Source organism: Kockiozyma suomiensis (genome assembly GCF_038497685.1).
Source record: "Kockiozyma suomiensis strain NRRL Y-17356 unplaced genomic scaffold V2V93scaffold_18, whole genome shotgun sequence".
In the NCBI taxonomy this organism is placed as follows: Eukaryota; Fungi; Ascomycota; class Lipomycetes; order Lipomycetales; family Lipomycetaceae; genus Kockiozyma; species Kockiozyma suomiensis.
In genome coordinates, this window is record NW_027117681.1 from 163,606 (window position 1) to 190,161 (window position 26,556).

The 26,556-nt window shown below is 43.8% G+C and overlaps 9 protein-coding genes and 1 non-coding gene across 10 annotated transcripts; 4 read left to right on the forward strand and 6 right to left on the reverse strand.

The window, feature by feature from the left end:
• Positions 1-4: 4 nt before the first annotated feature.
• V2V93DRAFT_376162 (NAD(P)-binding protein) lies at positions 5-1,249 on the forward strand. The gene is made up of 3 exons (XM_066911670.1): positions 5-363; positions 431-649; positions 711-1,249. Exons 1-3 carry the CDS (start codon positions 15-17, stop codon positions 965-967), a joined length of 825 nt encoding a protein of 274 aa, XP_066763264.1. The 5' UTR covers positions 5-14; the 3' UTR covers positions 968-1,249.
• V2V93DRAFT_102874 (uncharacterized protein) lies at positions 983-3,283 on the reverse strand. Its single transcript, XM_066906726.1, has 5 exons — positions 3,022-3,283; positions 2,860-2,946; positions 2,718-2,801; positions 2,426-2,662; positions 983-2,368 (listed from the first exon to the last, which is right to left on the reverse strand). Exons 1-5 carry the CDS (start codon positions 3,079-3,081, stop codon positions 998-1,000), a joined length of 1,839 nt encoding a protein of 612 aa, XP_066763265.1. The 5' UTR covers positions 3,082-3,283; the 3' UTR covers positions 983-997.
• A 21-nt stretch (positions 3,284-3,304) lies between these two features.
• V2V93DRAFT_376169 (histone-fold-containing protein) lies at positions 3,305-4,773 on the forward strand. Its single transcript, XM_066911671.1, has 4 exons — positions 3,305-3,662; positions 3,725-3,858; positions 3,916-4,234; positions 4,307-4,773. The coding sequence occupies exons 1-4, from the start codon at positions 3,558-3,560 to the stop codon at positions 4,637-4,639; spliced, it is 891 nt and encodes a 296-aa protein (XP_066763266.1). The 5' UTR covers positions 3,305-3,557; the 3' UTR covers positions 4,640-4,773.
• On the reverse strand, positions 4,598-6,003 carry V2V93DRAFT_388887 (uncharacterized protein). The gene is made up of 4 exons (XM_066912342.1): positions 5,867-6,003; positions 5,472-5,810; positions 5,310-5,410; positions 4,598-5,253 (listed from the first exon to the last, which is right to left on the reverse strand). The coding sequence occupies exons 1-4, from the start codon at positions 5,882-5,884 to the stop codon at positions 4,764-4,766; spliced, it is 948 nt and encodes a 315-aa protein (XP_066763267.1). The 5' UTR covers positions 5,885-6,003; the 3' UTR covers positions 4,598-4,763.
• Positions 6,004-7,080: 1,077 nt separating this feature from the next.
• V2V93DRAFT_t66 lies at positions 7,081-7,175 on the reverse strand. Its single transcript has one exon. It is a non-coding gene; the product is annotated as a tRNA-Ser (tRNA).
• Positions 7,176-8,782: 1,607 nt separating this feature from the next.
• Positions 8,783-12,357, forward strand: V2V93DRAFT_376179 (glyoxal oxidase N-terminus-domain-containing protein). Its single transcript, XM_066911672.1, has 3 exons — positions 8,783-8,979; positions 9,042-9,209; positions 9,264-12,357. The coding sequence occupies exons 2-3, from the start codon at positions 9,158-9,160 to the stop codon at positions 12,194-12,196; spliced, it is 2,985 nt and encodes a 994-aa protein (XP_066763268.1). The 5' UTR covers positions 8,783-8,979; positions 9,042-9,157; the 3' UTR covers positions 12,197-12,357.
• Positions 12,172-13,370, reverse strand: V2V93DRAFT_376180 (cyclin-like protein). Its single transcript, XM_066911673.1, has one exon. It carries the CDS (start codon positions 13,195-13,197, stop codon positions 12,346-12,348), a length of 852 nt encoding a protein of 283 aa, XP_066763269.1. The 5' UTR covers positions 13,198-13,370; the 3' UTR covers positions 12,172-12,345.
• A 27-nt stretch (positions 13,371-13,397) lies between these two features.
• Positions 13,398-15,390, forward strand: V2V93DRAFT_376182 (uncharacterized protein). Its single transcript, XM_066911674.1, has one exon. It carries the CDS (start codon positions 13,440-13,442, stop codon positions 15,249-15,251), a length of 1,812 nt encoding a protein of 603 aa, XP_066763270.1. The 5' UTR covers positions 13,398-13,439; the 3' UTR covers positions 15,252-15,390.
• On the reverse strand, positions 15,314-18,650 carry V2V93DRAFT_376184 (TUP1-like enhancer of split-domain-containing protein). The gene is made up of 5 exons (XM_066911675.1): positions 18,505-18,650; positions 18,369-18,443; positions 18,154-18,297; positions 16,206-18,099; positions 15,314-16,152 (listed from the first exon to the last, which is right to left on the reverse strand). Exons 1-5 carry the CDS (start codon positions 18,539-18,541, stop codon positions 15,411-15,413), a joined length of 2,892 nt encoding a protein of 963 aa, XP_066763271.1. The 5' UTR covers positions 18,542-18,650; the 3' UTR covers positions 15,314-15,410.
• V2V93DRAFT_340237 (uncharacterized protein) lies at positions 18,630-26,533 on the reverse strand. The gene is made up of 7 exons (XM_066907789.1): positions 24,057-26,533; positions 23,841-23,999; positions 22,599-23,791; positions 22,374-22,545; positions 19,449-22,312; positions 19,089-19,394; positions 18,630-19,028 (listed from the first exon to the last, which is right to left on the reverse strand). Exons 1-7 carry the CDS (start codon positions 26,428-26,430, stop codon positions 18,894-18,896), a joined length of 7,203 nt encoding a protein of 2,400 aa, XP_066763272.1. The 5' UTR covers positions 26,431-26,533; the 3' UTR covers positions 18,630-18,893.
• Between the last annotated feature and the right edge of the window lie 23 nt (positions 26,534-26,556).

The following is a 26,556-nucleotide window of genomic DNA, read 5'->3' on the forward strand; positions in this document are numbered from 1 at the left end:
GGATCATACTTACAATGCTTCTGCAAATACAAAGCAGAGCGACAAAAAAACTTGCAATAAGACTATTCAGTCACAGACTGCTCTCTACGTCTTTTCTTGCCGGCAAACGATGTCTAATTACCGGCGGATCACGGGGAATAGGCCAGGCAATTGCTTTCAAACTCGCAGCCGAAGGTGCCTCATGTATACTTCTCAGCCGAACTCTTTCCATGGCTTTGAGCGCTGCCAGTCTACTGGATACTTCACTTGGGCAGGAGCACGAAGCTGTGCAACTTGATGTAGCGAGCACGAGACGTGTGTGGGATGCCAATGATCTGGGCGGCACTGATCCAGCTAGTATAGATATCGTTGTTAATGCGGCAGGTATCTTTTTTCTTTTTTTGCTATTATTGTAACCTGAATTATGAACTTATTCCTGTTTGATATTTAGGAATGGCGCAGAGCAAGCTGCTTTGTTTTATGAGTCCTGAGGAGATTGAAGATATAGTATTCACAAACCTCATGGGCACAATTTACTCATGCCGCACATTTGCGCGTCCAATGATGCGCTCCAAGAAGGAGAAATGCATTATCAATATATCTTCTGTGCTTTCGTTACGCGCTGGTCGCGGATCAGCTGTGTATGCTGCTTGTAAAGGCGGTATCGAAGGTTCGCTCTGATCTCAACTACGCTTGTTCATACATATGACTGACAACTTATTATTTTGTAGGCCTGACAAAGGCTCTCGCTACCGAAATGGGCAGCAAACATGTACGTGTGAATGCAATTAGACCAGGTCTAATAGATACAGATATGCTGTCTAGCAGCGTCTCCTCCGAGGCTCAAATGGAGTTTCTCAAGCGGATACCTGCAAATCGCACTGGTTCCGCTGAAGAAGTAGCCGACGCTGCTCTCTTTCTAATAAAAAACAGGTACTGTAACGGCACTATTCTTACTCTTGATGGAGGATTTTCCGTCTCGCTCTAACAGTCTACTATATTAATTTACAACCGACCATTAATCAATCAAAAACGTGCCATCCTCATCATCGAGCACAATCGTCTCGCTGGTTCCACTCGTCTCTGTCTTTGCCTTCTTATTGCCATTACTCGTTTCCACAATCTCGTCGGCCTTTCGCTTTGTACTCGCAGGCACTACCATATTCTCGTCACTATCCGACTCAGCCGCCTCCGGTCGTGGCTTTCGCGGTATTCCCGAGATAGCTTCAAGCGTATACGCAGGCTCCGAGGAAAACTCCTTTGTAAGTACTAAAAACTCTAGATTAACCCGAGCCGTCGATCCATCCTCAGGCTCGTCCTCATCCATAACTGTGATGAAACTTCCGTCTTGAATTCCCAGCTGCTCAAAAGTTTTATCTAAGTTGTCGTCAAATTCAACATCATACAATAATTTCGACGTCATAACGCTTATTTCATCAGTATAGCTTAATTTTTCCTTTAAAACATCATCGATAAATTGCCCTAACGTTAACTTGGTAATATCTACTTCAATAGAAGCACGTGCAACTCCACAAACTGCGCAATCACGATTCGCAGGAAGTAATGCTCCAGAACTAAGCATCCGACTAGGTGGTTGTGACACATACACCATTTTCGCGTGCGTAAGATCATTACTGAGAACTTTGAAAGCCTGCGTAACTACTAAGCCTGCAACGATAGCATTCGTTGTCGCAATAGCAGGTATAATATTTCCAGACATCTGCTTAATGTCAAACTTAGACTTTGTTTCAATGCCAAAAATTATCGAGCGCAAGTTCGCCGCTGCAGAGACAAAGTCTAGCGTGTCATCGTCGTCTTTGTCAAATGTCAATATGGACTTCGATCCGCCAAGATCGCGGTTCTGAAGATCAACTAATCGCTTGCTCAATCTGTTTATACTATCAGTAAAAACCACAAAATTTTCGTGCAGCGACCACACCGGCTGATCATTCGCAAGTAAAGCAGCAACTTTGTCGAGATCCTCATAGCCAGCAGCGTCTGCCTCAGCTTTTATCGATGCAAAGTCTAGCGGCACGGGTGCACGTCGGTGCTTCCATGCATCAGCGAGTGTCAAAAGTCGATCGATATCAATTTGAAACACTTTCTCAAATACAAGTTTTGCAAACTCGACCGTTCCAAAAGCATTTTTCACTTTCTTCAGCTCTTCGTTTTCCAGTCTTAAATTTTTAAGCTCGTCTTCGTTTTCTTTGTTTTCTGTATTGTCTAGATCAGGAGATGCATCTTCATCAATGCCGAATAATTGACTGAATAGATAACTCTTTGCCCAGACTATGCAGTGAATTGGTTGACTGGGAGTCGTGCGGATCGTACAAACTGGAAAACTTTTGGGGGGCTCAATTGGGTTGCACTCATAGCATTCAGTTTTTCCCTAAATGCACCAAGTTAGACTTATGCAAGGTAGCACTCTAGTTATAGATAGTCGCACCTTGATTACTACCCTCATCTGGCCATTATATCCCGTGGTACCGCTATCAATCATTGGTATATCGGCAGTCAGACACATTCTATTAACATATCGTCTCGCATCAAAGTTGTCCAGAGCATTCAATACGATATCGAAGCTCTTGAACCACTTTACTGTAAACTGCGGATCCTTGATATTTGCATGATAAGCCACCAAGTTGACATTCGGGTTAAATTTTGACGCAGTTTCTTTGGCAACCTAAAAGCATCTGTTAGTATAGTTGTAAATTTGGCGTGCGTCACTTGCTACATACCAGCGCTTTTGATTTTTTTATGTGCTCGTGTCCAAAGAGGAACTGTCGGTTGAGATTACTCAGATCAATAGTATCGAGATCGACCTGTTACTCCTCATTTAATTCACTTAATGAATAGGTAATGGCAAATAGTAATACTGACCAGATGAACCTCACCAAATCCAGTCAGAACTAGATTTTTTAGCAATTCGCAACCAATTCCTCCTGCCCCAACCATGAGCACTTTGGCCTTTTCAAAATATTCACAATCAGCATATTTCTGAAATATTTGTTGCCAAAACATCGAGCTAGATAGTTTACCTACTTTATGTACTTTGTCATATACCTCCCCTAATGATCGCTTCGCGTACGTTTCACGCGACATACTTGCAGGTCCCTCACAGACGCGGTATATAACTATGTGACAATCTGGTTCAAGGATCAACTTTCAACCATTAACAGGGAGTGCGTACTCGACGTCTTTCGCGTTGTGAAGCAAGACCTTCTCTGTGTATGCACATTTGAGGGTTTTGAATGTGTAAGCATCTTGGGGCTTGTAGAGTATTGACAACGCACGTGAGCGTGCTTGCGACGCGTCAAACAGAAAGCGACCATTACATTTTACTCTGATATTGTGGTGTTATGCAGTAGTATTTACTGTATATTCTTTTTGATCATTTGGCATTGATTGTTGGCGAATATAACAGCTCTACGGCATTTTTCTATCTCAGATCTTTCTCGCGTTAAACTCTTGACTGATCTCTTCCGAGTTCTCCTGCTTACCCCTTATTTCTCTCGTCACTCGTCATCTAGCAATTCAGAAAATCAGCATTGCTTATACTATTTTCTACTCGGATATTAATGCCGCGAGCAAAGAAGGCGGCATCTCCAACAACCGATGCGGGGACGGACGAACATACAGTCGACGAGAATGGAGCTTCAAAAGGCGACAACTTTGGAGTAGAAGTATGTGCTTTAAAATGGATGACGAGCGAAGAATATTTCTAATGTACATTTATTTGACTTAGGACTTTTTGCTTCCAAAGGCTACAATGACGCGACTTGCTAAATCGGTTCTTCCCCCAAATACTCAAATACAAAAAGATGCAATGACAGCGGTATCCAAAAGCGCAACTGTTTTCATAAATTATCTCACTGCCACGTATGCTCGCATTGGTTGTTTGACTGAATAGATTTAATCTAACGAGTTCATACGCAGAGCAAACGAATTGACGGTACAATCTGGTCGCCGGACGATCAACCCATCAGACGTCTATCAAGCCCTCGAGATTCTGGAATTGCCATTTTTTCTTCCTCGATTGAAGGCTGAAGTAAGCCAATTTAATAAAGCTTCGGATAGCAAAAAGCAGCCAAAATCACAGCAACCGCCTAAAGATTCTCCAAGAACAGCAGCGGAAGATGCCGCTGCTACTGAACCTGAAGATGAGGATGGTAATGAAGAAGATTATGATCCTGCTTTGGGTAAGGGACGAGCAAAGAAGAAGGCAAAGTCATCCAGCGGAAAGTCCACTGAAATCGTAAGTTTTTATTCTTGGGAGTTGTCATATATATAATCGATGCCAAAAGGTTACTAATAATGTTTGTTTCAGTCTGCTAATGGTGAACAAGCTGCACGTCGCGGAGATGATGATGAAACAGAAGTTGAAGATGGAGAAGGCGACGATGCACAGGAAGAGGAAGAAGAAGAAGGCAATAGCAATGGCGGCGATGACGACAACGAAGAAGATGATGATGACGATGCAGTATTTGCTGATGCAGAGGCTGAGTTCGCAGAGTCTTCGTCTGCTGGACATAACGACGAGGATACATTTGACATAGAGGATACTACTTCCTCTCGTCGGGGGGCCGATTCAGACACCATAATGGCAAAAGATGTAGACGCTTTGAATGATACAGAAGACGAGGCTGATGATAGTGATTAATGGGAGTAATTTGGCAATAAATTTGTACTATAGATTCAGTAGCTTGCACTTGTAGTTATTAGCAGATACTATTTTATCCATTTGGTTAAGTTATCTTTTGAGGCTCGCATACGAAATATCAAAATTAATCATCGTGCCATTCGCCTTCATCCTCGGCGTCCGCAGCTCCACTCTCAAGCCATTCTCCAAATTTCTGCAATCTCTCCTCTTCATCTTTTTCGTCATCCTCATCTGCCCTATTTCTCTTGCTGGATTTCTTATACTTAGCTAGGCCGTCATAAATTTTAGCTGAAAGTCGTCTACCGGCAAAGAAGCGTCCATCCATACGCTTTACGCATTCCTTTGCGTCTTCCTCATTTTGAAAGCGAGCGCTAATTACGCCGTCCTTCTCCAGATCGTACAAAGTGACGCTAGTAACCGGACCAATTTCTTCACATCCTTCCTGGATATCTTCTCTGATATCTAACGCTGCTGTGATATCTTTTTCTAATTCTTCGAGTGTAAAGACGTGCTTTAAAATGACGACTTTGTTAAAGCGTTTAGCCATAGAGTTATTTTGTTGTTGCTGTGCTTCAATGATTGCTAAATCATCATCATCCCATGCAGCCAATTTACTGTGAATATTTAGTTAGAATTAATTTTCAAAGATTAGAATCGTGCGTCTTCTTACTTGTACATTTTTTGAGCACGTTGCTGCAACTCTCGTTTTTCACGTGCTGTGCGCTGCTGTACTGGTTGAGGATCTTTCTCTACTTTATAATTCATGTCGGCCTCAATCAAAATTAGTACTCAGCAATTCCAAGAATCTATCAGCAAATGCTTGAACACTTACCGGCTGTACCCTGATCTTCTGGCCATTTCCATCCTTTGTGAGTCGAAATTCAGTCTCATCTAGCATATCGACTGCTAGCGACACACTTTCACTTTTGAAATACACAATCAAAGCATCTCCTTTTAGCGTCACACCATCGTCGTCCGTATACAGCTTTATTCGTTTGTCGCCGGTGCTGAGATCCTCGGCAATCATGCCATAGCGAGAGAATACAGACTCAAGCTCAGATATTGTCACGTCTCGCGGTAGATTGGTGACGTATATAGCAGTATTCTTTTTCTGCGGCGGATTGTCTGCTGTCTTGACTTTTTTGGAAGAGGCAGCGTCTGGATCATCGGTCTGAATGAATTGTTAAAATGTTGTTAAATAAGTATAGTCGGTGTATACATATATACCTTTCGCTTGCCAGACATTTTGCTTTCTCACAGAATAGTATTATAGAAATGTAGACAGTACATTCAAATTATGAATAACAAGATCGTTTGTGACTACTCAGGACACAGCGTTGGTTATATAAGTTCCTTGTTATATGACACGAATATAAATATTGGAAACTTCGATGAGCGCCGCTTTGGGAGTTTTGTTTGCTGCTGAACTGAGCTGGTGCAATTCTAAATACTACTGTATTCATTACTCTATTTGTGTGTCTTACGTCTCTACTTCAACATTTGCTTTCCGGCAATATTTACCACAAAATAAAAAAGGCATTATAATTAGAAAAGGCAAAATTAATGGGCAATTGCTTCTCGTCTGATACTCCGCCATCATCCAGAGTACAAGGAACAGGTCCGCGCGGGCAAAGGCTCGGCTCAGCTCCCACCTCGAACACGGCTTCGTCAAATGCAAAGCCATCACCAAGAAAACAAGCTCCGTCAGGCTTTCAAGGAAGTGGTAAAACATTAGGTGGAGATGGGAGTATACCATCTTCCACTTCTCCGCCTCCGTCCGACGATCCGCGCACTGCTGCGGCACGCGCAGCTGAAGTATGTTGACCTCTATTTCTGGAAAATAGGTTGAAGATTGCATTTCAAGCCAAAACTAACTGTCATTGATAGCTGCGCAATCAAGGAAAATCGGCAACAGGCGGAAAATTGAGCGCAAAGCTGGAAGAAGAACGCCGCAAGGGAAAGAACAAGCTGCTGCAAGAATCAGCCACGGCGAAGAATAATGTGCAAGATCCTTTGATCTATGACTAGTTCATTGACTGCTATGCGAAGATTTCTAAAAGGATATGGGAATTTCCTTCAGGCTAAAGGGAGACTGATGTTTAGAATCGAGGGAGGAATTAAAGCTATCAATCTTCTGTGGTGATTTGTGATCTCTGACAAAGGTTTTCCGATTTCATTTTCTCTTTTGGTGGAATATGATACTGCGGTATAATGATATGCCCAGTTTCATGTGTGTCGCAAATTATTAATTGGTTCGGGTTGACTTATTCGGGAGATACAGTTGCGTGTTGCTTTCTGAACGATTTAGGAGTTTAGGCTGGATTATGCTTGTATCAATTCAATAAATATATAAAAAAAGGAGTTTATAACAATTTTATTCCTCTCACTAGTAATCAAAGTCATAAAAAAATAAAAGAATAAGAGAAAGAAAAAAATAATGGCGACACCAGCAGGACTCGAACCTGCGCCTCGAAACGAGAAAAGATATCAAATATTCAATTCGAGTCTTTCGCCTTAACCACTCGGCCATAGTGCCCACTTTAAAAGTAATCCCTATTATGCTCACTAATAGCTCATTGCCGCACATATATATATATATATATTTTCGGATAGTCTCACAATGCAGTCGAAGGCTTAGAAAAAAAAATGAAAAGGGAACATGAATCAGGTGATATACCCATTGATGTAAGATGATACAAATACAGTATTAATAAGTGGACGGGTTTAGTAATCTTCAAGCGCGCAAGGCGTTTGTAGTCTTATATTAGGGTCAAGTCGAAGTATTCGAGGTTGTTAGTTCATTAGTGTCTCATATTGAGGTATTCTTTACCGCAGCCGTGCCGATGAATGAACTTACATACCCCAGCAACCGGTACATTCAAATGCAGGCGAATGCAAGTGATGATGTGCGTCGCCATCTTATCAGAATTATAAGTCACTATGGATCACAGAGAGCATGAAATTTTGCTCAGGTCGACGTAACTCTGGCAGCCAGTATATAGAATTGTCCTCGGCTTGATTAGCTTGGGCTTTCCTTTAGAATGAGCTATTCTCGAAGCATTAAAAAGAAAAGCTTATCATTTTTGGCAAGGTCAACCTGATATTACCTGTTCGGTATAAAGAGGTACTATATAGGTTTTGAGTTTTGCTGATTTGTGGCCTTCGCGATGTAGTGCGCGGCTGGCGCAAGACGCCGAGAATAGCATGTTATATTGTCCGTTATATTTTAATTGATGGACTTTGCCTTACCGTCTGCTGTTCTCTGTATTGGTATCGGAGTGCTGGTGTTCATGAGTTCTCTCATCAGACGCCTTTAGAGCTTTAGAGCTTTAGGGCTTTAGGGCTATCAGAACGAATATGGCGGCCGTACACACTAAATGAATATGTCAGACCGTAGCTGCACTAATATAACAGCAATCTTAGTTACAATAATAAAGACTTTTTCCCTTTTTCGATCGCCTTAGTACGCTGACTAGTCCGCAAGGGCTAAAAGGGGAACACTATGCAGTCGACTTCGTCAGTCCGCCCGATGGTGCGGCTGCTCACTCGGCATCTTTCTCCCAACCGATTATTAATTGTCGCATATACGAGACATTCTACTACTTGGTCATGAGTGCAGCATGGAAGGTCAATAATGGTAGTCGACGAACAAATGTGCACGCTATGGGCTCCGAAAAGAAGATACTTCGAAGCGAAAGAAGCCAGTCGTACGCATGCGCCTTCTTCTCGATACTGATAGGAGCCTGCGTATTCGACAGCTGAGGCATGCGTACGGTATGAGGCATTCAACAATCCGCAGCCAGATTCGGTTGTTATTCTCTGTCTCGCCTAAGCTGGAAAGATGCATTGATCTGCTCTGTCTCCGTCCATCCTACTTAAGATGACCTGCATCCCGAGCTCGATCTGTCTCGCCTCTTTCCTGATCAGCTCTATACACGATGAAGTACATCGCCCTCCTCGTCTCTGGATTGGCACTTTTAGAGCCCTCAGAAGCTCTTCTCTTCCCCAAGCTTAACACTCGCTGCGATGGTGGATTCACGTCAACTTGCCCGCGGGGCCAGTTTTGTAATGCTGATAGCGGATAGTACGTCTGACGACTTCAGCATAAACCAATTACTCTAAGTTACTGACTTGGATCGCTAGTTGCCAAACATACTTGTCGGCTGGAATAGAAAGTGTAAAGGATTGTCTTTCTTGGACCTTTGATTGGGGATACAGCTATAAGGAGAAGCGAGAACTGCAAAAACGCAAATCAAAGGCTCACAAGGACTGCGCCCCAGGCCTCTTCTTTGATGGTTCGGAATGTATCGAAGACAAGTTTTCATTTGGTCTTTGCAAGCGTACGTATATGCCCTAATATTTTTCGTATATTATTGAGACATGCTAACCTGTCAAATTATAGCTACCACCTACACGTCTACTTTCTACTCTACCTATGTCTACAGCTACCCAGTGACCGCTACCGAGCCTGATGCCGGTCTGACTGTCACGGCTTCGACATCGTACTCTACTTCAACTATGTTGTTGACTTCGACATCTATCATTTCTGACTTCCCTGCTACTTCCTCAGGCCCTGCTACTTCCTCAGGCCCTGCTACTTCCTCAGACCCAGCTACTTCCTCAGACCCAGCTACTTCCTCAGATCCAGCTACTTCCTCAGACCCAGCTACTTCCTCAGATCCAGCTACTTCCTCAGACCCAGCTACTTCCTCAGATCCAGCTACTTCCTCAGATCCTGCTACTTCCTCAGATCCAGCTACTTCCTCAGACCCAGCTACTTCCTCAGATCCAGCTACTTCCTCAGATCCAGCTACTTCCTCAGACCCAGCTACTTCCTCAGATCCAGCTACTTCCTCAGATCCTGCTACTTCCTCAGATCCAGCTACTTCCTCAGATCCTGCTACTTCCTCAGACCCAGCTACTTCCTCAGACCCAGTTATTTCCTCAGCACCTAAGTTATCAATCCGGAGCGGGGTAATCGCAGTAGGAGGTTCTAGTACAATGGCTTCTGCCAGTTCATCTGTAACTGCATCTTCAAGTGCTGCCGTTGCTTCATCTAGCGGTGTTTTGACAACCGACGGAACTTGCGGAGCGACATTCGGGGGAACAATTTGCGGCGACTGGTATTCTGGCAGCTGCTGCTCTCAATACGGATATTGTGGAAATTCTGATGCTCACTGCGGTGCTGGATGTCAGTCAGGCAACTGTTCCAGTAATGCGCTTGAGACTACCGATGGAACTTGCGGCGTTGCTTACGGCGGTAAAATTTGCGGCAGTTGGTCGGAAGGCAACTGCTGCTCTGAGCATGGCTATTGTGGAGATACTGAAGCATACTGTGGAACAGGATGTCAATCGGGAAACTGTCTTGATTCTTCTGCTTCTTCGATTCTTTCTTCGTCATCCACTTCATTATTTTCGTCTTCCTCTAAATCAGTGCTTTCGACACTTTCTTCGACAATTTCCTCGTCATCGGTTTCTTCAGTTTCGTCTTCGGCTTCTCCTGCTTCATCTAGCGGTGTTGTGACAACTGATGGAACTTGCGGGGCAACATTCGGAGGAACAATTTGCGGTGACTGGCCTGATGGTAGCTGCTGTTCTCAATATGGATATTGTGGAGATTCTGATGCTCACTGCGGTACCGGATGTCAATCCGGCAACTGCACTGTAAGTATTACTTCTTCTGTGACTGCTATTGCCTCAGTATCGTCCCAGGAACCAGTCATTGGCAGCCCTAGTGCTACGACATACTCTGATTCACACCAGGCTACTGCTGCTGTAACTACTGATGGCACATGTGGTGCGCAATTTAATGACACTGTTTGCGGTGACTGGTCTCTTGGAAGCTGCTGCTCTCAGTATGGCTACTGCGGTGATACAGTGGCTCACTGCGGATCTGGATGCCAGTCGGGAAATTGCACCAGCACTCCTGAGAATGATGTTCCCGGAGAAACCGATGCTCCAACCGCAGAAGGCGACAACGCAGGAAGTTTTACTATCGTCGGCCAATCTGGAGTTCCTGTCATGCATGCTGGATTATTGCCGAACGGAAAGGTGGTCTTTCTTGATAAAGTTGAGAATTACACTCAAGTCAAGCTTGATGACGGCTACTATGCTTACTCATCTGAGTATGATTTAGCTACCAACTCATATGTTCCCTTACAGTATAAGACCAATGCCTTTTGCTCCGGTGGTTGCTTCCTTGCCAATGGCGATTTCATGTCGCTAGGCGGCAACGATGCGTTGGCGGACATCGACCCTACTGTCACGAACGGTTTCGACGCCATAAGATACTTGAAACGTTCGATTGATGACGCATCATTAGACGGAGATGCTTGGTCTGAGCCTGGAAACAAGCTTGCATCGTATCGTTGGTACGCATCTGCGCTCACTCTTGCTAACGGAGAAGTATTTGTAACATCTGGAAGTTTAAATGGTTTGGATCCGACGGTTCCTGCAAATAACAATCCTACCTGGGAGTTACTTGATAAGACCGGAGTCACATATGGCGTGAACAATGCGATGGAAATTTTGGTCAAGAATCAGCCTTACTACATGTATCCGTTTATGCATCTCCTCAGAAATGGCGAAGTTTTTGTCTTTGTCTCAAAATCAGCAGAAATTTTCAGTGTGGAGTCTAACTCTACCGTTCTCTCGCTTCCTGATTTGGATGGCGACTATCGGACATATCCAAACACTGGTGGATCGGTCCTGCTGCCTTTGAGTGCTGACAATGATTACGCCGCTGATATTGTTGTTTGTGGAGGTGGATCCTACCAAGATGTTACCTCTCCCACTGATGCCAGCTGTGGTAGAATTAAGCCCGAGGACGATGATCCCACCTGGGAAATGGAAGGAATGCCTGTATCGCGTGATATGGTTGAAGGAGTTCTTCTTCCCGATGGCACTACTATCTGGCTTAATGGTGGACATTGGGGCTCTCAGGGATTCAATTTATCTCGCGACGCAGTTTACGAAGCTTTGCTATACAATGCGAGCGCTCCCGCAGGGTCAAGATTTACTATCCTGGCGAGCTCAACTATTGCTCGATTATATCACTCAGTGGCCCTGTTGATACCTGATGGAACAATATTGGTTGCGGGATCTAATCCTGTCGAGCAGCCTATCCTAACAGCTGACGAGTATACTCCGTATGTCACCGAGTTCCGCGTCGAGATTTACACTCCTCCTTACCTTATGGGCGATAACCGTGGAAAGCGACCTCACGACTTGTCGCTGAGTTCGCTTTCTCTTGCCAACGGTGATACTTTCTCTATCAAATTCAGCCAGGGAGCTGAAACGGTAAATGATCTCAAAGTCGTACTTTACCATGGCGGATTTGTGACGCATTCAGTTCATATGGGCCACAGAATGGTGTATCTTGAATATACTGGCTTTACTTCTGGCGCGCTAAACTCGACTCATACTATTACCGTTGACATGCCGGGCACAAATTACGCGAGTGTTACGCCTCCGGGCCCATACTTGGTGTTCGTTGTTGCGGATGGAATTCCATCAGTTGGAGAGACTGTGATGGTTAATGAGGATACTTCGTTTTAGACGGTGTAGCATACGTTTTTGATTTTCTTCGTGAAAAGCTTCTTGTATTAAATTATCTAGCGTTCTAGCGCTAATCTGCTTAAATATACCCTCCAGTGATACTCCTAAAAATGCGATTTTGATACAGTTATTCCCGTTTAAAAATAAAACTACTGTTTGGTGTATTTTTGCTCCCATGGAAATTTTTTCGAAGTCTCGAAGGCATCGCTAAGTACACTACAAATGTGTCGTATGTGATCTAGGGAAACTGGTACGTCATCCCACCAATTTCTGATTGCACCTTCTCCAGTGTCGCGTATAGTTGGATCTGGAACAACATCAAGTTTTGTTATTTTTGAAGCATAGTATAAGGCTGCTGATGCCAGAGCTTTAGGTGGATACCGCAAACACAGAGTAATTTTTGCTGAATCGTTTAAGAACGACCATGATGATTTGATAAGAGGAGACCGGTTCCGTTCGTTTGGTATAAATCTTCTAGCAAATGTGGCCAAAATAGTATATGGGTTCTCGTAAGAGAAGTCAAAGCAGAGAGCTTCGAGTAACAGTTCCTCGTTGAACAAAATTAGATCTCTCCATCGCCAGTACTCTTTACTCTGTTCGTCAATGTACAGATTTTCTTTCTTCTGAGCAACTCTGCAGCATACAGATACTATATCTTTAAGTTTCCTAGTGTGTTCTTCAACTTTGGTAGCTAGAAAAATGCAAGTCGCGCCGATGTCGTAGTGGTGATGACGCTTCATGGAAAATCGCGTATAAAATCTATGCAGCATCATCGCGGCGATATAAATCACGGGGGCCGCAAGTCGAAGTTGAGATCCCACTTGCACTATAAACATGACTCCCTTCGCTCTCTGCAGAGACTCAGCATTGAAGTCAATTCCATCGCGAGAAGACGGTGAGTTGCGTAATTCTTGCGACGAGAAGATCCAAGTCGTCTGCCGCTGTTGAGGCCAAGTACCATGCTGTGAGGCTGCCGAGGTCGGTCGAGATGATGAAAGCATGCTTTACAGCATTTGACAGGCTTGTCTCCTTCTCTATAATTTGATATACTACCTGTAATATCTGACTGGCCCTGATCCCCAAATGTCAAGGAGAACCACCTCACGATATCGCTGCTTCTTCTGCAAGCTCTATGAGGGTCTTGTATTTAGATCTAAATTTCACGTGATACGCGATTTCATTTGATTATTTTAGATGTTGCAATTAATATAATAGATTCGATTGCTACGGCAAACGAGAGACGATGGATCGAATAACTCGATCTGTATGTCGGAGAATAAAACCTCTAGTCCGATCTCGGTCAGTTTCGACGACGGGATCTGAAAAGCAAAAGAATGACAAAAGCAGTGAGAGGTTTACGATACAGCAGGTCGTGATCGATTCCTCTTCATTCCCAACTCTTCACGCCACATTTGCTCCAGTAAAACCTTCTATAAAGAAAGAAGGCAAGCAGGTCGAGAAAGAAGTGGTCCAAGATGAGCGCCGGACTTATGGGCCGCGCGCCAGATTCAGGAAGAGCAGCACCCAAAACAGCAATAGCATTTCTTCTACAGCCTTTACGCTGAACAAAGTCTACGCTAGAGACGCCTCAGTCATTGATCTTGGCGATTTAAAGAAATCAGAAGATTACGAGGCAACTTCTACTGTCAATGTTCCTGCTGGTATGACCACCTTAGCTGAAATTGATGGCATACGTGGAGCCGAGGAGTGCCAAATCGATACAGAAGATCTGCTGTCGCAAATAGAAACCAAGGAATCAGATACCCGAATAAAATTTACAAATTTGCAAAATGCGTGCACCTATACAATTAGGCGACGGCCAGAGGGTCTTATTTCGATTGAAGTCCCAGGGGAAGTACCGCGTTTCCCAGCCATGGTTTTTCCAGATCACATCACTTCTGAGCCAAAATATTGGAATATGCGAAGTTGGAAAGCAGTTCCGGATTTGCAATTTGGAGATATGAAAGAAAGATTAAACAAACGGCAACGCTATTCTACCGATATGAACCGTGCTCTGCTAGACTCTTATACTTTACTACCACTAGTTTGGGCGGTCACTGCTCAAAATAACTCGTCAATTGACTTGTTAGATTATGAGATCATTACTGATGGCTCCGTGCTTTCTGACATGCTGCAATTTTTTATCAAGACGCGAAACAAAGACTTCTCATCTTCGAACTCGCAATTTGTGTGTCACTGTACGTCATTAGATGGCCGTATTTTACTGTCGAATGCTAATATTGCACATGAAGAGGCATCATATACCGGCAAACTTTGGCGCCCAGGTGTTGTGCTGCTAGACTCTGTGAAAAAACAAAATGACGACGAGATTTGGCGAAAAGATCCTCCTATAGGTTCATTCACTGTAAACTCTTTGGTACTCCATAAAAATCTTCGGGTATTAGTTCGAAATCAGGTTGACGGAGCTGTCAAGAAAGTTTCTGAAGCTATTGCCAAAGCCAGTCGTGATCATGCGGCAAATGGTATTCCAGATATGACACCAGTCGGATCTCTGGGTTTTGAATATCGGTCCGCACAGCATGAGTTGGTCAAGACGGGATTCTTGCGCAGCATACGGTCTTTGATTGGGTACTCTGTGAAAGTATATCAAGTTCACTCCTCTGATGAGGATATGTCTGCGCCAGATTTATATCCAGAGTTTACGAATATTGATAGCAAAAACTTGCAGCTGGCATCAGAGCTATTGTTTTCTCGTGTTGCCAATGTTGGATTTCTAGCTACGTCCCCTTCATCTCAAAAGGCTCAAGCGCGATTGATGCGATTCAACATAGACCGCTTAACTAATAATTTTACTCGGCTATTTATTCCCGAACTTCAAGCATTGTCGGCTCTATTAAAGCGACTTTTAGAACTACCTCGAGGTCAATATATTGTTGAGACGGACTCAGCAGGAAATATCAAAGTGTCTCTAAAAAATCACGGAGAAATTGACATTTTGCCGTTAGAATTTTACCAGCTCTTTACGAGCAGGAGTCCGGCCCCGTTCAGAGAAGTGGACAAACAAGACAAAATAGATTCTGCTGCAGATAACTAGATAGGTTAGTTTGAGCTGTCGGAGAAAGTTGGGTAATTGTATATAGAACGGGATTTGGAAACTTTGTAAATAGAACATAACTTTTTATATTGCTTTTGTCATAGAAACAATAGCATATAATATACATACAACCACATAGCTAAAAGAATTATTCTTTAGTCACGCATCCGTTATTAGAGTATCCTCATCCGCATCAATTATTCCAAGCAGACGAGCATATGGAACAGTTACTCTCTGCACTGCCCGTTCGTTTCCAATAGCAAGAATAATTTCTTTTAACAACTCCTTCTTATCCAATCCGCATAACTTTGTATCATACTTTTTACTGTCTGAAGAGGAATTAGCCTCGAATGAACCAAATAAATCTTTAAACAGCTCTTCAAGGCGATCATTCATGCCCTCTATTGAAATCCTTTTCGCATACATCATCATGTTTGTCTTCATCTCTTTAGCAGAGTCTAAAAGAATTGCAGCCTCTATGCGATTCTCAAGATGCGCTATAGACACTGTGCTCTGGATAGTTTCGTAGCCTTCTCTCATCATTGCATTCTTCACTAGCCGCTGCAGGAATCTTCCTTTGCCTGCCCGTTTAACTTCATCATCGGTCCGTCTTTCAATCACACTTAGAGGGCCTCCAGATACGCCACCCATACCAGACGAATCCCAATATTGCGAAGCCACTGCCCACCATGATTCAGTTATTCGATGCCATATGTTCATCTGTGACGAGTAAATATACCCCTGACCATTTGTGAGAGTGACTACTACCGAGCCGTTTGGCCGTAAGTTGCATCGTGTGATCGCAGGAGTCTTGCGTAGAGAGTCATCACCGTAAGCCGCCGCATCTAGTATCGAAGCCACCGATACGGGTGGATGTACTGCCATTCGTGTTCGCAAATTCCTAAAGAAACAATTAGAACACTGCAAAGCATTAGAAAAGACCAACAAACTTGCCAGGAATAGACCAATCCGCAGGCTGTCAAACACATCACGTAGTCTCCACAGCAATCCAAAAAGCACGGTGTAGATTCCAAGACAATTGTTGGAATCACAGTTCGCCCAGTAGATGAATAAACATGGATTGTGGCATCCTCACATGCAACTACCCAGAATGATGGGCAACCGGCGGCAAGTAACCCCGTTTTGGGAAGATAATTACTCCACTGAAGCTGCCCTTTCCGATGCAGGGTTACCCTAGTTGGTTCTTTTTCCCCTCCACTTCCGTTTCTCACTTCAAATAGAGCATCGCTTTCCACGTGGATAATTGTTTTCACTTTAGGCACTGCAAGGCGTACTTGCGAGACAGCGATGGCAGGAGAAACAGCGGATGGCCGAATAAATTCGGGCAGTTCCAATTCACCGGCGGCTCGTTTACTGTCGTGCTCGTCATCATTTCCTTCGTCATCCTGTAGTTTCCGTTTACTTCCTAAAGCAAGACCGCGCAGTCCTCCGGGAGGCAATCTGTTCGACGGATCATCATATTGATTTATCATACCCATAGGGACCATCATCGACATGGCATTGGAGTTGGAAGTTGTCATCAAGGCCGAGGAATTAGAATTGGAAGACCCTCCTGATCCAGAAATTAACATAGGCGCCACTCGCTTCCGACCATCCTTGGTTACAGTCACTTTTTGATCGCGAGCTTTCACCGGTTCGGCTTTTACTACTCTCGTTGGTGCCACCTCTTGAGGTACTGTTGGCATATTAGCAAGCTCATTTTGAGTTTTTGTCGCAGATGTATTAGCATCCGGCGCCGATGATAAAGGCAACGGGTCAGCTGGAGCAGTATTCGGATGTTCACCCATAATATCCCCAATTCGTGTTTTTCCGTTCGTCAATGGAGTGGCTTTGGTTGATACCTCTTCAAGTGCTAGTTGCTCTACACTTTCAGGATATACCATTGCCTCACGACCGCCGCCATACTTTGCCAGTTGCTTCTCGTTTTCATCCTTGGAGATGATGTATCCAAGATCTCCTTCTTCAAAGATGCAAACAACAATACTTCCATCTAATGAGCTCGCGAATACAGTTTGTCCATCAGGCGCCCAAGCAAGATCGGTAATCGCTTTTTCTGCAACATCTTGAGATACCACAATTGGCCTAGGATTGGAAGTATTCCATACACTAAGTGCTTTGTCTTGTCCTGCACATGCAATGACGGTAACCAACTGCTTTGAGCCTTTCACCTTTGCAAACATGCGCGGAGAAAATGCTGCCACCTCGATGGGGCCTTCATGGCCGATAAGATTGATTTCACTATCCCACAACCCTCGATTAATAATGGCAACGGTTGCAACGGGACCATTTGTAGCATTTGCGGCTGCTATATGACTTCCATCAGGAGACCATGAGCATCTTCTGAAATAAGTCGTTAAGGGAGATCCACTGAAAGGTGCCGATACGGTGGTATCTAACGAGAATGTCATATCGTTTCCAGCTGTACGGTGATATCGAACAATTTTGATTGTACGATCATCAGATGCGGTGGCAAAGTACTTGTTGGCTGGGTCGAAGGTGATACCTTTCACATGGGACTGATGAATATCCAGTCTTTTGATTTTCTCAAATGTTGTACCGCTCCAGATGATAATACCAGAATCGAGGCCAACACTAACCATTATACTGGAGTCAGGAGACCAGGCAAGATCTTGCACGTCGTTGTCGTGTCCTACACATCGGCGCCTGACTATCCATCTTTCTGTGTCCGCCTCTCCCTGTGCGCCAAACTCTTTTCTAGGAAGTTCGTGAGCTTCTTCTTCTCGTTCCCAAACTAAAATAACCCTATCGTCCGATCCAGACGCTAAATAGCGTCCAGAGGGAGAAAATCGGACTGTAGTAACGGCTCCTAATCAAGAATTAGACCATCAATACTAGTAGTTCGAAGCAGTCGTCTGCTTACCCGAGTGTGTGCTCATGCTGCACAGCTGCCTGGGACCAGTGCAAGGCTTAGAATCAACGCCATTCTTATTAGGTCCCTTCTCTCTAGTGTCATCTTTTGCGCAATCGTAAATCGCAGCCGTAGACCATATTCGCACCTTCGCGTCTAATTATCCAGAGTAGTCAGACATGCAAATCCTAGGCTTACTCTTGCAAATCACAGAACAAACTACATACCCAAACCCCCCGATGCCAACCTAGTTCCATCTGGATGGACATCGATGGAGTAGACTTCGAACCGCTTCTGCCCTTCTATAACGAGTGAGTTGAGTTAGCGCGCGCAAGATCAACATAAAGCACAGTAGACGCGTACCCGAATGGGAAAGCCACAATGGTTTCAAATAATACATTAACACTATACGCGCTTTTTGCACTGTTAAACAATATCCAGACTGTGCAAATACAAGTAAAAGCGCGCTTAGGCTCGCAGTCACGTCTCCTCGCAGTAGCTGCTTCCTCAATTATTTCGTGATGCGGCGACCACAGTCTCCGGCTTTACTTTGGCGCGCATTTCCGGTATTTTATGCCCAGAATTATCTTGTTATTGCTACTAATAATGCTGATTACACACTCTAGTGATGATAACTAGTAATCTCCACTCAGACTTGTCATCTATATATAATGATACAATATACGGTGAAATAATCACAAATGCAGGAAGATCTATATCCGCGCTATTCTTCTCAGACTGTTCTTAAAACCTCACCCTCTTTGCCCACCTCGCTTGTTGTCTGGAATGGATTTCTCCATTATCAGATCCCCGTTAATGGTCCACAAAAATAGCGTGCTGCCATCAGAGGTCAAGATCTCGCCTGTTTCATCGCTGATTGCGACATTCTGTTCGATCAGAGTTAATACAAGAATTAGCGATGATAAAAAAATGTAAATGATACTAACCTTTACAAGAGCTTTATGACTCAATTGGCGAACAAATCGCAGCCTATTCAAATCCCAGACCATGACTACTCCATCAGCAGATACACTGACGATAGCGCTAAACGAGCGAGAGATTGCTAGAGATACAATCGGCGCTGTGTGTCCTCTCAGGCATGCTTTGAATTGAGCTTCCATAGATTTCATATTACCCTGCATGCGCCAAACACAAATCATACAATCATAACCGGCCGTCACCAACGTCCGCGGATCGGCAATCTTAGCGCAAGTCAAATGGCTCTGATGCAGGTTCTCAACATGACCGATAAGCTGATTCCCAATTAGTATAACATTCAGAAACAAGTTTCAAGATATTTAGCTCACCTTTCCATTTTCAATGAGCTTAAAGCGCACGCCATCGTCGCAAAATCCCCATTCAGCCATTCGATCATACGACGGTGGAATGAAAGCGCAAAACAGTGGATTCATCTGTGCCAGTGTGCGCTCTCTCTCGGCCTTGAACGGCGACAGAACACTATCAAACTTCTTGATCTCACTCACTGAATTGAGCATCTGCAACAAAGCGTCTATGTCGTCCTTATCCACTTCAAACTTGGCTTGCCGCAGTACTTCCCTAGGTGGATGAGGCCGAGTAAACACTTGATGCGGCGTTTGTCCAAAATTATGAATAATCCCAATTGTAGCGTTGCGCTCCAACTGGTCCTCAATCTTGTCAAGATCAATAGCGCCATGATAGCTAAGGTGATGGAACACATTCGCAGCCTCAACAGCAGGCTCCCCTCGTTGTTTGAATCCAAATACCAGATCAATCCACTCGTGCAAATGCTGGCTGACATAGGGACTTTCAAGTGCTTCCCTATTTTTCTGGATAAAAATTTTTGCATCACCTTTAGCCCAAGGAGGAAGTTGAACATTTCCAATTCCCTGTCCTCCTTGTAGCGTACCGAAGTTGAAGTCATTGGAGTTTTCCAGAAACTCTGGTAAATAGAAAAACTCCGGAATCAATTCTCTTACATCAGCCATATTATCACGCGATGCAGATTCCCATGCAAGTCTAACAGAGTAGAACAGTCTGTCGGCATGATCAAAATGCCCGCCTTGTAAAAGCAGATACGACTGAACAAAAGGCTCTAATCGAATCAAATATGAGGAGACAATCATAGCAGAAGAAAAATGTGTTCCGTAGTGAAATGCAGGCGTTGGATTATCTTCTAACTCGGCAAATGACTCGTAGCGATTTCTGAATTCTCGCTCCCTGGCAACCGTCTGAGCCCCCATAGGTTTAGAAAGATCTCGGAATGTCGCCGGATTAGTCAAATCCAGCTCCTCGCTAGTATAATCCGCAATGACCCATGGGAATACCGGGTATTGAGTGAGATCGTTGTACGTTCGTCCTGCCATAGTATTGACCAACATGAGATAGTAAAAATTGGAGATCTCTCCCCGAATCCATCTCTTTGTAGCTATATTCGAATTGCCAGCAGCAAACACATTTGCTATTTTGCCAAGCTGTCCAGCGAATCCTCCTTGTAGAGATGGCTGCAGGGCTAGACGCCATAATTCATCTGAAAATGCAGCACCGGAATTATCATCACTGTGATTAACTTTCCCAATGAGCTTGCTGTGAATCTGATCGCGTTCCTTAACGGAAATCGTAGTAATTAAAAAACTTCTGCCATCAGCAAAAAAAAACTCAAGAGCCACATTGCGGAATAAAAACTGTCGTCGTGAGACTGATACCAAGTCATCAAGAGCCCAGTGCCGTGTATCATGCTGGCGATCGCTAATCGATGACTCCCGACGCCCACCTTCCCCATAAATTGTCTGTAAATACTGATCTCGCTCCTGAGCTGGTGCCTCCCATAGATTTACAATCTCTCCATCAGGTCGCTGAAAGAAATTATCTATCAAGTACAGATTATTCCTGCCCTGAATGAGTAGCCCTTCCACTGATTTGAGTCCAATGATACGACAGACATTCCACAGATCAACGACTGTGTCATTCTGCTCCAAACTGCGTAAAACTTTTCGATTTTTATCCTCATACGAGTCGTCTTCAGCCTCCTGTCCCCTAGGATCTTCAACAATTTCATAGCCATCCTCATTCTCTGCCGTCGACTCAAGAGTACCAGACGAGGTTTTGGATAATGTCGAACTAGGGGCAGGCTCAGAAGTCGCCGTAAGCGTCTCTTCAACGACATCTAGCTCAGACAAACCATCGGTAACGCTATCGACAACAGTTTCCGCTTCGCTAGCAGCAATAGAGACCTCCCGGCTCGCTTCCTCATCCTTGGGTAGATATTTTGAGATATTTCGACGATTATCCGGTATCATCCTCTTTCTCATTCGATCTCTACCTTCAGTGAGATCCAATCTCCATGTCTGATTTCTACCATCAGGAATCACTCCATTTGGTCTCGTGAGATCGCTCTCTAACTTGGCGTACTCGGATGATAAAAACGTAAGAGTATCCTGTAGATCTTGGAGATTGCGCATGAATTTGAGATGCTCAGTGGTATAAATAGCCGACTGCCAATATTTCAACGCACTCTTATGCTCAGAAAATACAGACCGAATGTGGCTTTCTTCCATCACAGTCGCCCGCAAACGCTCGCGACGTTTAGTATTGCGGATTCGAGCATTGTCATCAGCAATTTTGTTTTCGGCATTCACAAAGGTTTCCCAATCTTTAGAGACAACTTCCAAGAAGAATTCGTCCAAAGCTTCACGGTTTCCAGTCATCCACGCAAGGAATGACTGGTTGTCATCTTCCATAAGCTTTTTAAAACCCTTCGAAAGATTCCGATCATCGGTAGGCTTGACTTGGTCTAGAATCAATGATGTTTCGACGGGCTTATGCACGAGTACCATTCTCCAATTATTAGCGGCTGCATTTTGAACCTCTTCGTTTCTATCAATTAGGCGCAGATACAGAAGGTAGCATATCAGTTTAATCAAATGATCTTCATTCACAGCTGGCGAGAGCAGTACATTCTGCCAATAAAACATACGCTCAAGGAATTTCACAACTGTTTGCGGATCTGCTTGAATATCATCCAATTCAGATAAGCGGAAGAGAACCAGTTTCATGAAAGCAAGTCTCAAACTTGATATAACGCTCTGGCTCATTCGTACGGTTTTCAATCGTTCAACATTGGGCTGCTGCAGATACTCAACAACCATACCAATGAGCTCAAGCAGAGGCTCGGATCCTCCCATGAACCAACCTATTTGACAATTTGAGTTACTTGACCCATAACCTGGCTTAATAAAAATCATCTTACTCACCATTAAAGACTGAATCAACAAGCTGGAGAATGAATTTCCCAAAGTTGATCAGTGTGCGTGTCTCACAAATTACTCGCATGTTTAATGAAATTGTAGTATTGAGCTGAGCAACAGTATTTCTGAACAGATAAGTCTCGAAATAAATCTGATATTCTTGGAAGGTAGGTGGAATCTGTTGACAATAATTTAGTGCTAGCCCCAGAACAAAAGTCCCAACACACTTACTAGAATTGCAATTGCGAGCTCAGAGAAGTCCTTCCGCGTCAGAACCTGGTCTACAAATACTGCAACAACCATCTCGAGTAGTCCTTCCATAACTCTATTAACGACTTTAAACTCTCTCATTCGGCTGAGACGTGTAGAAGCCAGATAAGGCTTAGTCCCCTGTCCGTGCTGCTTCGTTTCACTTTCTGATGCGCTACTGGGCTCAGAAGACACTAGAACAAAAGACGATCCTCGTCTGATTGACGAAGCTCTCGGCCTCTCGCCCGCAGTAAGTGGAGTAGACCGCTGAGGACTTTGACTCCTTATAGCCTTCATAATTTGTGCAGCATTACCTGTTCTGCCAATCGGCCGTACCACAATATCACCGGCATCCAAGGTAAACCCTTGGTCTCTGTATTGTAGCTCAATCTCCGGGCTTACAGACTCTGAACTACAAATGGCAGGAAACAGAATACCTAGAATTTCAGACACAAAAATAGGAGTGGTGCAAAAATCTTGGAAAGCTGGGCACGATGCATGCATCTCGCTGAAGAACTGTGTCAAAATCTGCAAATATTTCCCGAAATCTTCCGCTGTTGCATTTGATGAAATTTTAGGAGGCACATCTAGTGGTCCAATTGCCACATCAACAGCCTCGGCCTCCCTTTGATGATCTTCTGATATAATAGCCAAAGTACCAGCCTTTAGCATAGCTCCAATAACTGTGAACATTTCCGGATAAACAACGGTGGCCTTTCCGCCTTTTCTAAACATTTCCACCAGATAAAATAAATCCAGAGAACTCGAGATTTCAATGGAAGCAATATCGACGCCGAAAAGGATCGCAAGACATATGGGCCACAATTCTGAAATATGCCACTTGGATTTTAAACGCTCCTTCATGATGATAAAGCCTCCTGTTTTTGACGAAAACTTTGTGACATAACTCGAACCGTGCACAATTAGCAGTCTAGCTAGGATTTTTGTTCCTGCAATTACTGCTCGACGATCTTCTTGAGACAGCAGAAATAGCACCCATTTATTCGTTACAGTTCTTGCGAACCGTTTGACAGTCGCACTTAAACTATGTTCGCCACAAAGAACATCTGTAAAGGTTTCAAGAACATAATATCCTATCTCAAGTCTGCTCAAGCCACAGCTGGCAAATTTTTCGTCTTCTATAGTGTAGTATTTTCTTAGAGATGCAGGAGGATCTAGAAAAAGTCAGAAAGATGATCGTAAACAGATACTCAGGACGCATACCAGTATTAAATGCATATGTGATGAACAATGATAAAGAGCGCATGACTTCGGCCGAAACGTGAGTCAAGATGATGAATTTGAAGGCTGGGAAAAAGTGAACCAGCGATTCTTTGCTGAACGAACCAGATTTTAAAGACTGTAAAAATTTCTTCACAATTCCTGCAACTTTTTGTTAGAACGATTGCTCAGGATTCAGATTGAACGCTCAAAACTCACTCATCCGCGTTAAGCGTTTAGAATTATAAACATGATATTTGCTGTGAATTCCAAATGTTGCAAATTGATCAAAGTAGATTTTTAGAGTATCAATATCTGATATCTTCCATATATCAAAATCAACAATCAGAATTCGATAAGCAAGAGGGTTGATTATCATTGAGTCATTATTATTTTCAAAATTGTATCCAACAAATTCAAGAATAATTTTTAATAGGTCTTTGCTGATCAGTTGAGGATCATTTTTCATTTTAATAAGATTAGCGAGAATTGCAAACCCGTGCACTCTCTCCATATCATCCGAGTTACGCCAATTCTCCCGAAGAAGCTCAAAGGTGATTGACAACGCGCGGCATAGTTGCTCGGGAGTTTTTGCTAGCTCAGTCAGTTTCAATCCCAAAGCAGAACCACCAATTCTCCAAGCTGCGTCGTCAAGACTTTTGGGAATCACTGGCACGGGATCTCCAGATCCAATACCAAAGCCATTGTAAACTGTAAATGCAATATTCATATCCGGAACAGCAGCATTGAAGATGATGAGATGATTTCGGCTGATGTGTGCAATATTTTTTGGGCACTGTTTGAATCCGTGATCATGTTGCAATGTCTCTGGATCTAAAACATTTTTTCCGTGTATACTGAGTAGGACTTTGTTTTCGGGCAATAAATTTGCTGCTCTTCCTCGGATAGCGTTTATAATGTCACTGGAGTCTTCTCTGCCTGGATTCAATTTCTCGTTGCGTAAGGTCAACGCTGCCGAAGCCTCATAGGTCTGAAAGCTAGCAAGAGCGTCTTGATAATTGCCATAATACCTTGGCCCTAAACGATAATGAACTGCTAAGATATCATCAGATATTATATCCTCAAAAATATGTAGCGACGACATCTTCCATATGGAATGAACTGTGTTTCTTCCTGGTCCAGCAGATAAATCAGCCGGTGTACCGATAAATGCTTGTGCGGGGCCATCATTCGGCGGGGATGAAGGGTATGGACATTTAACTGATTCAATAAACTCGCCATTGACATATAATGAAGCCTTAGAGATAGAACTGACTCGTGACTTTTTATGTAGAATTGAAATGAAATACCATTCACCCGGCTCAAAATTAAATGCCTTGAACCGAACCGAACCTCTTGAAGATGTAATCGACGTCTGGAGAATCAAACGATTTGTCTCTTTTTCTATATATACTAAAGTAAAACACCTCTGAGAGTTGTCAAAAACCCCAAAAAGTGTGGTATGGTTGTTAACATCGTACTGATCAATCTTGAGCCATGAAGTAAAAGTATAGCCTGTGGATACTGGCGGGAAAGTGCGACCTAAGGAGTTTATCTCAATTGTTGAATATCCATGAAGCGACATGTCGAAGACGATATGTGCAGGCTCGCGAGAGGACTTGATACCGGAGAGAAGAAGCTGAGAAACATCCTCTGAGAAGAGAGAGTGGTGAAATAGCTGTTTAGCGATGGGTGTATCAACACCGAGTTCCATAAGACATTCTGTAAGTGTCTTGATTTCTTTCCTCACCCTTGGATCTAATTTGGACTCATTCCACATCATGGGTAATATAGAGTCCATGATGCCTGTGCCATATATTTCAACTTTGCTGTGAATTGACGAGCTCACCAAGGCAGTTAGACTGATGACAGAAGCGACTGCAGTATATACTTCGACCTCTGGCAGCTCTAATATTATTTCCAAAATAAAAGGGATTATAAAAGAGTTTCTTACAATTTCTCGTGAGAAGGAGGTGTTAACGCGGTCGGCTAGAAATTGCACAATGACGATATCGGTCGCATTGTCGGCAAGGGTCGCAATTCCTCGAGAAAGAGATAGAAATATGGCAGACAAGGAAAAGTCTGAGATAGAAAACGCAAAGAGGATGCCAAGAACCTGCTTGCAACTATGCTGAATCAACCTTGTGTGCCTCACAGTGTCCTTCAACTTAGCAAGACCTATTTTCTCCGAGAAGTAGCGCTGGTTTATAGATGAATCAAGTAACGCATCAGAGAAGATGTTGAATACACATTTGAGAAGCTCGACGGGCTCTGAAAAATCATTGTCGTCTTCGTGAAGAGAAATAGAGTCGAGCGCGTCAAAGACGGTCTCAAATCCACCCGATAGACGAAAAACATCCTTTGCTTCGGGAGACTCGACCAGATTTCGCTGCAATTCATAGAGGTTGTGTAGCCTAAAAACAAATTCATCGTCACTGTTGAGAGATTCGAGTAAGACGCGAATTGGATGTGGAGTGGCCGACGCAGTGATGTTAGATACCGCTGCTATCGCTGGGCGCGCGGGCCTTACGGGCGACACGGCGCGAACAGAGGCGCCGCTGGAGGCCTGAATAGCCGATAGTGGGTTGACCATCAGACTGCAAACTGCATCTGAAAAGGAATACAGAAGAGTGCGTACGACAGGCGAAGGAGGAAGCGGGAAGCTGGCAAGGTGTAGAGTTGGGAGTTGATCGGGCCGGTCGTGTGAAGCACTGATATC